The sequence below is a fragment of the Hyperolius riggenbachi genome, chromosome 6 (assembly GCF_040937935.1).
Source record: "Hyperolius riggenbachi isolate aHypRig1 chromosome 6, aHypRig1.pri, whole genome shotgun sequence".
Classification (NCBI taxonomy): Eukaryota; Metazoa; Chordata; class Amphibia; order Anura; family Hyperoliidae; genus Hyperolius; species Hyperolius riggenbachi.
In genome coordinates, this window is record NC_090651.1 from 364,356,376 (window position 1) to 364,368,670 (window position 12,295).

The 12,295-nt window shown below is 42.7% G+C and overlaps 1 protein-coding gene across 1 annotated transcript in view; it reads left to right on the forward strand.

The window, feature by feature from the left end:
• Positions 1-540: 540 nt before the first annotated feature.
• LOC137521913 (IgGFc-binding protein-like) overlaps positions 541-12,295 on the forward strand; it is a 79,414-nt gene continuing 67,659 nt past the window's right edge. Inside the window, exon 1 of the mRNA XM_068241790.1 lies at positions 541-593. Coding sequence (XP_068097891.1) covers positions 542-593 — 52 coding nt within the window. The 5' untranslated portion in view covers position 541. The remainder of the gene's footprint in view (positions 594-12,295) is intronic.

Here is a 12,295-nt window from a genome sequence, read left to right on the forward strand (position 1 = left end):
CTGTGCAAGAGTAGGGAGAGGTTAGGTCATAGTAACATATCGGTAAATATTATAGATAATTTACTGTATGAATGTAGGATAATATTGGTAAAACTACTGATACTCTACTACTGTTAAGGGGCCATACACTGTTCGATTTCAGCCATTGATCGATTCAATAGAACCAATCTGAAATCAATTTTATCAAATGTATCTATCAATTTGTGGCAGATTTGATAGATTTGACCTATCTGACAGGATGGAAAATCTATGGCAGCAGATCGATGGCTCATAGAGTTGCATTGGTTCTAATGGTCCAATAATACATTTAGATAGGTTTCCAACAGATTTCTTTCTGAAATCTATTGAAAATCTGTTCCTAGTGTAAATCAGGAATTTAGCCAGATAAGGAAAGACTAAACGTAAGTTAAGACCGAAAAGGAAAGATAATGCATGGATTTGTTTTTTGTGAATCACGCCGATAAAGTGTAAAGAGATGAGAGTATTTTCTTTATTGGATACTGACAGTAATGATTTCTTATGTGTGATTTATTTTGCAGCCATGGGTGGAGTGACAGTCCTGCAGCTGTGCGGCCTACTGGCTCTCCTGTGTGGTAAGACTAATGGCTTTCCAATGTCTCCTTCCTTAACCTGCAATAAAACTATTGTGTTCTACTCTCCTATCTTCATCAAATATTATAAAATATGACTTTTTCTGTTCAGCCTCCATCAGCCTTCGGTAGGGAGCACACAAGGATAAAACATGCTTACTATAGCCTAATAGGGCTCTTTCACATCTGAGCCAGTTTTCTGAGTTTTACGCAAAGTCAATATTTTGCATTAACCAAGGTAAAATAAGAGTCCCTAGACTTGCATTTTACTTTTCACATCCGACGCTGCATTTTGGTGCATTACGGTTCAACGCACCCGGAAGCTTTTAATCGTCCGTAGCCGGCGTTTTCCTTTCGGGTAATTAATAACTACCGCCGATGATTGTGTCGCACTGCAACATCCTGTTGACACGCCGCAGGCCATTCAACGCATGCAGAAGATCGGCTCCTACATGCGTTTTAGATGTAGACTTAGCCTACACTCTTATCAGGGCAGTTTGTAGGCTTATTTGCGCCCAGGGCGAAAGCGTACAAATTGCGCCCCCTCCCGGGGCACTCACAAACCGTTACTCTTTAGGGACAGTCACACAGCCACAGGTCACACGTAGATCTGCCTACTTACTAGTGACCAGCCGATCATCCAGGAGGAAGCAGGGACCAGGAAAACACACAGGGGAAGAGAGCCCGGAAAGCCTCCTCCATGGGTGCCGTGCACTGACAGCCTGCAGTACCGCTACAGGACATTAGGTGTCATCATGTGGTGATGACTTGACATTGGACGCAGCCAGCCCAGGAGGATTCAAGGAAGGTGATCGAGCTGGTAATCTTCTTCTTTTTCTTCCATTTGGCTGCACTGCGTGTCACCAGCTCCCTAGCGGTTTTGTCCTTATGCCTGCGCCCCCTTTCTACTACTTGCCGGTATGCGCCCAGGGCAGTCGCCCTGCCCGCACAGTCCAAGAAATAGCCCTGACTTGTATTAAAGGACAACTTTAACAAGAGGGATATGGAAGCTGCCATTTCTTTCCTTTTAAAGGATACCCGAAGTGACATGTGACATGAGATAGACGTGTATGTACATTGCCTAGCACACACATAACTATGCTGTGTTCCTTTTTTTTTTTTTTTTTCCTCTCTGCCTGAAGGAGTTAAAGATCATGTATGTAAGTGGCTGACTCAGTCCTGACTCAGACAGGAAGTGACTGTGTGATCCTCACTAAGAAATTCCCCCTTTTTACCTTTTTCTTGCTCTCAGAAGCCATTTTCTGCTAGGAAAGTGTTTTATAGTTGGAATTTCTTATCAGTGAGGGTCACACTGTAGTCACTTCCTGTCTGAGTCACAAGGAAAAAAGGTTTAAATGCCCAGATACAGGGTTACTAAACAGGGATGAGCAGAAACTACAACAGTGCAAATTTACGCATCGTAGTTTTCATCTACGCATCGTAGTTCGCAAGTGAAGTTGCAGAACTACGCTTATGAATTTACGCGTAGCAAATTACCGCTACACGTAGTTTACGCTTACTATGCGTAGTTAACATGTGTATTGCATAGTGAACTACGTATGCATTACTCGCGTCTATTTTTTCGCGTACGATTGTATGCTTACAAATTTACGCATTGGAAAGGGGAATGTACGCATAGAAGAGTTCCCAAGGTAAGCATCTAAAGGGGAATTAATGCGTAAAATTTTCTGCATACAGGCATAAGCCTCCGCATACACTACGCTTCGCACTACGCGTAATTGCGTATTTTAACGCGTATTCTACGAAATGCAAAGCGTAATTGCGTAAAACTACGCGTAGTTCCAGCGTAACGAAGTTGGCTGACTACGACCATCGCTGTAAAATGAGTACATAAGAATGTATGCATGCAAATATAAGGAAGAAGGTTGAATGCATAGATGGAGTAAATGTAGTCACACAAAAATAAAATAAAATCTGAGAAAGATGGGTAAGTGTGTAGATGAGCCAGACAGAAAACAAGTTTAATTGGAGTTGAAAAAATAAAAATAAAAAATACACTTCATATGTAATAAAAAATCCCAAACTGATGCATTACATCACAAAGCCAGCAACTACAAGTATGCACCTTTCCTCCACTTCGCAGTGACACAGACAGCATCAAAAAGACACTAACCATATAAAGCACTGATCAAAATGCACAATTACATGTTTATTGAAAATTGCCAGGAGTCTCACCCTCAGTAGCTTAGCAATAGGGGTTGCAGAGGTGTCCACCGTATCAGGGCCAGAGGGACCATGTAGCGCCCTCAATCAACCGCAGTATCCGCTCTTTATTGGTCCTGTCCTTGTAATGATCACTTCTATAATTGCTTTGAATGATAATGATTAACAAGCTTTTCCTCCTCCCCTTCTTGCACCTCTAAGGCTTAGTGCACACCAGAGCGTTTCGGCTGCAGTTTGCGATCCGCTTGCGGGTGCGGATCCGCTTGGGTAATGTATTTCAATGGGGTGGTGCACACCAGAGCGGGAGGCGTTTTACAGAAACGCATACTCCCGGGCTGCTGCAGATTTTGGATTGCGGATGCGTTTCTGCCTCAATGTTAAGTATAGGAAAACCGCAAACCGCTCTGAAAAACGGCACTTCAGAGCGGTTTGCCAGGCGTTTTTTGTTACAGTAGCTGTTCAGTAACAGCTTTACTGTAACAATACATGAAATCTACTACACCAAAACCGCTACACAAAACCGCAAAACGCTAGGTGAAATGCTACAGAAAAAGAAGAAAAAGCATTTCAAAATCTGCTAGCATTTTGCGGATCTGCTAGCGGTTTTTGGTGTGCACCAGGCCATACACTGTGGTTGTCCTCCAGCAGGTTTTAGTGTGACATCAGTTATTATGTATAGAGTGATTGAGGGACCGCACATAAAAATCGCACAGGGGCCCATAGCTCCTTCGCTATGCTACTCCTCACTCTACATGCTGCACAACAAAGATTTACAGGAGATGGGGCAGCAAATCATTGCTGACTACACAATTAAAAAATCAGCACAAGCTATAATTACTAGGTAATGCCCAGTAATGTTGTTCCAGGGATTTTATCTGATTGCCATCTGGAATCGGGAAGGATTTTTTTCCCTTTTGGGGCGAATTGGACCGTGCCTTGTAAGGGTTTTTCGCCTTCCTCTGGATCATCATCAGTCATATGTGAGGGAGCAGGCTGGAGTTGTACTTTATTTTCTGGTTGAACTTGATGGATGTGTGTCTTTTTTCAACCCAAATAACTATGTAACAAGTACTGCAACCTTAGTTATGACCTTATGGGCATTCCTACCACTTATCAATGTTCAAAAACACTTTGGTTGCAACATGAAGCTGCCTCAGTGAGTGCATGTGGTGACGCCATCACACCTTCACATCTGCTTTCAGCCGTACACCTATCGGCACTCATTCACTCAACTATTAGCATCCAGACAGAATTTGGTAAAAAGGGTGCCTACATTGTTTGTGTGTGTGTATAAATTAAGTCTAGAACCGCCCCTCGTCTGAAGTGAAGGAGAGTACTTTGCAGTTCTCATGTGGAACTGGCAAAATGTGGACATGTGCTGGTAATTGGAAGCAAAGGTGATATCTAAGACGGGGTAATTTTAATGCCAGCAATCTTGTGAGACCGGTAGAACGACAGTAAAATTGAGAGATGCAAAAGTTGCCTCCAAAGGTCACGGAAAGCCTTTAAATGACAGTTAGCTATGTTTTCCATAAGTGAAAAGATCATAATTAGAGAGCAGGTGTTGTAAGACAATTCCAACCTGAGGTTAGATTGTTTTGTTATCAGTTGCTACTATTATGTGCTCGAACTGTGACATTTATGGTTATACGGCGGATCCAATAAAGACTTGCAAAACTATGATGGTTTAGAAGACGTCACAGATTCTTCGAGACTGCCTATAACTTAGCATAGAATGAACATGTGACCAGCGCCATTGAAGAAAAAAAATGTATCCAGTGAGTTTTTTTTTTCAAAGCCATTATGGCTTATAACTAAAATTCACAAAGTGTTTGTATCTTGCAGGTGAAATGACCCATTTTTACAGAATTTACATACTTACCGTATATACTCGCATATAAGCTGAACTATTGGAACAAAAAAAAAGTGTCCTAAAAGTATGGGGGTCGGCTTATATTGGAGTCGTGTGGGGATAGTTACCGCTCCACGTTCTTGACCATGATCTTTCCTTGCAGTTCTGTACTCGGCCACAAGAGGTGAGTACAAAGCTGCAAGGGAGATGGGGAAAATGGCTGCCCAGATACCAAAAGACAATGTACTTGCTAGAGAACTAGACTTCACTTCCAAGTTGCACGGGAAGATGGCCGCCTAGAATGAGGCAGAGAGGTAGCTATATGTACACTGCACAACATTTTGCATCACATACACTCTGCTGAACATTCATGCACTGAATAATCACGTATATACGATATTTACACTCTGCTGAACATACATGCACTGCATCATCACATCCATACACTCTGCTGAACATGCATACTCTGCATCATCACATGCATACACTCTGCCGAACATGCATGCACTGCATCATCACATGCATACACTCTGCTGAACATGCATACTCTGCATTATCACATGCATACACTCTGCTGAACATGCATACTCTGCATCATCACATGCATACACTCTGCTGAACATGCATACTCTGCATCATCACATGCATACACTCTGCTGAACATGCATACTCTGCATCATCACATGCATACACTCTGCTGAACATACATGCACTGCATCATCACATCCATACACTCTGCTGAACATGCATACTCTGCATCATCACATGCATACACTCTGCCGAACATGCATGCACTGCATCATCACATGCATACACTCTGCTGAACATGCATACTCTGCATCATCACATGCATACACTCTGCTGAACATGCATACTCTGCATCATCACATGCATACACTCTGCTGAACATGCATGCTCTGCATCATCACATGCATACACTCTGCTGAACATGCATGCACTGCATCATCACATCCATACACTCTGCTGAACATGCATGCACTGCATCATCACATCCATACACTCTGCTGAACATGCATGCACTGCATCATCACATGCATACACTCTGCTGAACATGCATGCACTGCATCATCACATCCATACACTCTGCTGAACATGCATGCACTGCATCATCACATCCATACACTCTGCTGAACATGCATGCACTGCATCATCACATGCATACACTCTGCTAAACATACATGCGTTGCATCATCACATGCATACCCTCTGCTGAACATACATGCGCTGCATCATCACATCCATACACTCTGCTGAACATACATGCGCTGCATCATCACATCCATACACTCTGCTGAACATACATGCACTGCATCATCACATACATACACTGCATCATCACATGCATACACTCTGCTGAACATGCATACTCTGCATCATCACATGCATACACTCTGCTGAACATGCATACTCTGCATCATCACATGCATACACTCTGCTGAACATACATGCACTGCATCATCACATCCATACACTCTGCTGAACATGCATACTCTGCATCATCACATGCATACACTCTGCCGAACATGCATGCACTGCATCATCACATGCATACACTCTGCTGAACATGCATACTCTGCATCATCACATGCATACACTCTGCTGAACATGCATACTCTGCATCATCACATGCATACACTCTGCTGAACATGCATACTCTGCATCATCACATGCATATACTCTGCTGAACATGCATGCACTGCATCATCACATGCATACACTCTGCTGAACATGCATGCACTGCATCATCACATCCATACACTCTGCTGAACATGCATACTCTGCATCATCACATGCATACACTCTGCCGAACATGCATGCACTGCATCATCACATGCATACACTCTGCTGAACATGCATACTCTGCATCATCACATGCATACACTCTGCTGAACATGCATACTCTGCATCATCACATGCATACACTCTGCTAAACATACATGCGTTGCATCATCACATGCATACCCTCTGCTGAACATACATGCACTGCATCATCACATCCATACACTCTGCTGAACATGCATGCACTGCATCATCACATACATACACTGCATCATCACATGCATACACTCTGCTGAACATACATGCACTGCATCATCACATGCAAACACTCTGCTGAACATACATGCACTGCATCATCACATACATACACTGCATCATCACATGCATACACTCTGCTGAACATACATGCACTGCATCATCACATACATACACTACATCATCACATACATACTCTGCTGAACATACATACGTTGCATCATCACATGCATACACTCTGCTGAACATACATGCGCTGCATCATCACATGCACACCCTCTGCTGAACATACATGCACTGCATCATCCCATCCATACTCTGCTGAACATACATGCGCTGCATCATCACAAGCATACACTCTGCTGAACATACATGCACTGCATCATCACAAGCATACACTCTGCTGAACATTAGAGATGTCGCGAACCTCCGATTTTCGGTTCGCAAACCCTGTTCGCGAACCGAACCGCGGATGGTTCGGTTCGCGAACCGCAATAGACTTCAATGGGGAGGCGAACTTAAAAATTTAGAAAAATTTCTACCGGCTGGAAAAATGATAGAAAACATATTTTAAGGGATCTAATACCTGGAGGAAGACATGATTGAGTGAAATACACATCAAAAGTCCCAGGCAAAAATCTAGATTTCACATAAACCCCTATTTTAAGGTCACAAATCTCATTCAATGTTCACAGGCCTACACTACTTTACAACATCAGGCAGTGTATCCCTCTCTCCCTTACTCCCTCATCTTCCAGGGAATTGTAGAATTTCAAAAGCCAGCTTATATACCTTGGCTGGGAATTGAACCCAAGGTTTTGGCCAGGAATTGAACCCAGGTCTGAGTGCTTGGTAGATAGCTCTCTTAACCGCTATACCACCACATCCTGAAACCAGCCTAGCATGTACCATTATGATATATCCTAGAGAAAAATGAGCTTGCTCTCTCTATCTTTAGGACTTGATGGTTTTAAGCTGAAATTTCACTTCAATGGCCTCAACGGATACCAGCAGAATTTCACAGGCAATCTCAGAATTCTGCCGGATTGAAAAAGCAATTCCGTTCCGACCAAACGGAATGGAATGACCAATTTCCACCCAAAATTGCGGAAAATACAATTCCATGGAAAGCGGTGACCATCCCTACTAGAGAGAGAGATGAATCTACATGGCTATCTGGGGTTCACTTCGGACAACTGTTGAACACAAAAGGCAAGGCCATGCCTGGGTGGGGTTGAACCACCAACCTTTTAGTTAACAGCCAAACACGCTAACCAATTGTGCCACAGACTGTATTCTATTCCTGGCCAATGTGAGTTGGCTTTTGACCTACTACACATCCTTAAGCAAGCTCATTTTTCTCTAGGATATATCATAATGGTACATGATAGGCTGGTTTCAGAATGTAGTGGTGGTATAGTGGTTAAGAGAGCTATCTACCATGCACTCAGGCCTGGGTTCAATTCCCGGTCAACCAAGACCTGGGTTAAATTCCCAGCCAAGGTATATAAGCTGGCTTTTGAAATTCTACAATTCCCTGGAAGATGAGACCCTCCTCCCTCCGGGAGGGAGTGAGGGAAGTAATAACTATTAGCTAGGAACAAGCCTATGAGCCTAACTAAACTCTCCCTAGCAGAGTCTGTCAGCAGCTGTCCCTTAACTAATTAGTGCTGGCAGACTAGAGAGTAAAACGGCACAAGGACCTTGCCTTTTTATAAGAGGGGGTGGGGCTCCAGGAGTGAGTGCAGTCTGATTGGCAACAACATGCCTGCTGACTGTGATGTAGAGGGTCAAAGTTCTGCTCAATAGAGCATTATGGGGCGAATGCAACTTCCGGGAAAGTTCGCCTTCGCATGCAAACGCGAACCACCCGAAGTTCGCCTGGAACCGTTTGCTGGCGAACCGTTCGTGACATCTCTACTGAACGTACATGCACTGCATCACCACATACCAGTGCAGTGCTGGTAGTAATGGAAAAATCTACGTTTACGGATCATTACGCATAATTTTATGATATTACGGTTACGGCTTAGGAAATTATTTATGGTTCATCACTGTAATTACGCGTTAACTTGCGCAGTTACGCCTAAGGATACCGTAATGTAGGCGCTTACGCTACGATGTTACGCGTAGTGCCGTAATACCCATTAATGCGTACTTTTTGACGCATACGGACGATGTGTACGCAATAGCCGTCAATGTGACAAAACGTACGCTTATATACTGAAGGGCGGAAGAAGATACTATTGGTTGCTTAGGATGTTGACTGATTGGCTACTCTTAGAAAAGGGGAGTTGTACGTTAGTAATTACGCGTAAGTCATCGTAAAATTACGCATACCTAGCAATTACGGTAGACGACGTAATTACGATACTGCTTTATGGCTTACGCGTAAATAATTACGCGCAAGACCATAAATTGCGCGTAGCGCTTACACATAATTTTGCATTGAATTACGATGCGTAATGCGTAATTTCGGCCCAGCACTGCCACATACATACTCTTCTGAACATACATACACTCTGCACCACATACAGGAGGGAGACATGGGGGGGGGGGGCTTATCTGAGATCCACATATCATTAGGTTGGGGGACTTGTGACAGCTTATACATGAGTATGAAGGGTATACATATGGTATATAGCCTTTAGAATATTCTACCTAACTCAGATCCTTTTTTTAAAGTAACATTATTATAGCCAGATGAGCTGAGGTAGTCCTCATACAACATTACCTTTTTAAAAACTGCAAAAAAAAAAAGCCACAAAACTGTAACAGAACTTAACTGGCCAAGAAAAATCCCTCTTATGCTGGCCATTCAATGGTTAATTACAGATTGATCGACCCAAAAATAATTGGAATCGATTAATAAAAAAAAAAATCGGTCAAACCGTAATCCTTTTTATTTTTTATTTTTTTTTTGCCCATAAATTAGGGTCTTTTTTCTCCCTCCATCTCTGCCCCCTTAATTGATCGGTTCCTGTGTTTTGATCACGGTTTTTTGAATTGATTCATACAACAACCCTGTTGTGTGAATAACTTAAACTGCTGAAGCACATGCACTATTAAAATAAATAAATAAAAATAATTACAGGTCAATCGAACACATGATTGAAAACACTCAATTCTTGTTCCATTGATTTTGAAATAACATGACCTACTCCTGTTTATTTCAGAGATTTAATCAGATATCAGCCACTTTGAATCAATCAGACATAAAGTTGTGTACTCAATTTTCATCCGATTTTTAATTATTTGGTTTTAATAATCAATTTGAACAAAAAATAAATAAATAAAATCAACCCATGTATAGGCAGCTTTTTTTTTTTCTATTCTCCGCTCATCGAGTGAACAAGTATTTTATAAATGGGAACCAGACACACTTGGTACTGCGGAATCCATTGTAGTAAGCAGACTTCTGTGCAGTCTGAGATAATTCCGGGCAGGCAGATGCATTCCCTCATAAAGCCTATGGGGTTAACGCATCTGCCCCAGGCTACATTACACTGTCTGCTCCCACTGGTCCGGCACAAGCGGGAACAGCGCCTCACTTTGAGGCGCCTCATTTGTGGCTAAAAGCGCTATTCGGCACTGCTATTTGGCCTGAGGAAGTGGGTATGCACTCACGAAACGCGTTGCCAGTGCAATAACATTATATTAATACATTAATTTGTCTTCATTGAAGTAAGCCACCTCACTTTTTTTCTTTTTTTTTTTTTTCATTTTACTTATTTTTAACGTATTTTTTCTTCTCTGGGTGCCTCGTTCCCCTTTACACTCTGAGTAAGGTTCTATTGGTGTTGTGTAAAGGAAATGTGTTGGATGAGTCACTTTGTGTGGCCTCTAGCAAGTAATGTTCAGCTTCTTTGGAATTTTCATTAACTGTGACAAGTTAACCAATTTAGCAAAGATAAAAGAGGTCACTTTAGTTTACGGAGGAGCCTCGAGGAAAAAAAAACAAAAACCTTAATTGTTTAACTTGACAAATAAGATAAATAATGGCCATTATTCAATTCACCCTTACTCCTAAATGTTCTGAGATATTTTTACATTCTAAATAAAATGCCTTTTTTAAGTTGCCACCAGCAAGCAAAAAAAAATATTCAGAAAATTTGACAGTACTTTTTCACTTACTTAGTATTTTTTTTTCAATTGCAGAGTGCAAACATTACTTTAACCTTCCTGGCGGTAAGCCCGAGCTCAGCTCGGGCTATGCCATGCAGGAGGATTTCTTTTTTTTTTTTTTTCTTTTTTTTTTTTTTAATTACACTCAGCTAGCACTTTGCTAGCTGAGTGTACTGCCCGATCGCCGCCGCGCTGATTCGTCGCTACCCCCACCAAACCCGCCCCCCCGACCTCATCCGTAGCCTGGCTAATCAGTGCCAGGCAGCACTGAGGGGTGGATCAGGACTCCCTTTGACGTCGATGATATTGGTGACGCTTTCCCGCCCGTCGCCATGGCGACAGGGGAAGCCCTGATGGAAATCCCGTTCAGAAAGGGATTTCCTGGCGGGCCTGATCGCCGGAGGAGATCGGAGCGGGTGGGGGGATGCCACAGCTCAGCAGCTGTCATGTAGCTAGCAGCCTAGCACTAGGCTAGCTACATGATTTAAAAAAAATAAAAATAAATAAATAAAAGTGCTATGCTGCCCCCTGGCGGTTTTAATTGACCGCCAGGAGGGTTAAACCAGTTAATGACAATGGGACGTATATATGCATCCAGTGTAGTTGTGGAGAGTGCGCCACCAGCTTGTTACTAAATGAGGATCATGTGGGATGATTTTAAATGTAGCAATCAAATACCACAATAAAATAGATTTTGTTCCACCCTTCAATACAACAGTATACAAAGTTCACTAGCCAACATCACAGGGTCTTATATGAACAAATTCTCTTTAATTCATTAATCATAAATCTTCAAGATTGCGGATCCAACATGTGGACACAGTTTCAGGATTCCAAATCACATACAGAGACTTCCTGACACATGTTTTACGGCCAGAAGCCGCTTCCTCAGAGGCATATAGTATACACACACATCAACTATCTCCCCAAAGACGTGTACCACCGAAATCTGATTAAAAGAAGAGAAGAGCATTCACAGATGATCCCATGCGTGCAAATACACATACATGGACTGCAAGAGACATATGTAACATTTTAACGGTGATCAGTAGTAGAACAGTGTTCAGAGGCTTAGGGTTGAGGCCCATGTCTTGTGTATTCTTTTTAGTCACAAACTGAATCAAAAGCAATTACATTTTGCATATTCTGTACAAAAAAATAGACTTGTAAAATAAAAACAAAGTGACAGAATATTAAAGGGAAGGTTCAGGGTGAGGGGAAAAAAAATCAAAATCAAAATCCATTTACCTGGGGCTTCCTCCGGCCTGTGGCTGGCAGGATGTGCCCTCGGCGCCACTCCACAGGCTCCCGGTGGCCGACCCGAACTGGCCAGGCCGGTGGCCAGGTCGGGCTTCTTCTACACTCCAATCTGCATCTCACGCGGGCACGATGACGTCATCGGACATCCTCCAGGCTGTACTACGCAGCCTGAACTACTGATCCTGCACAGTACAGCCCAGAGGACGCCCGATGACGTCATCGCGCCCGC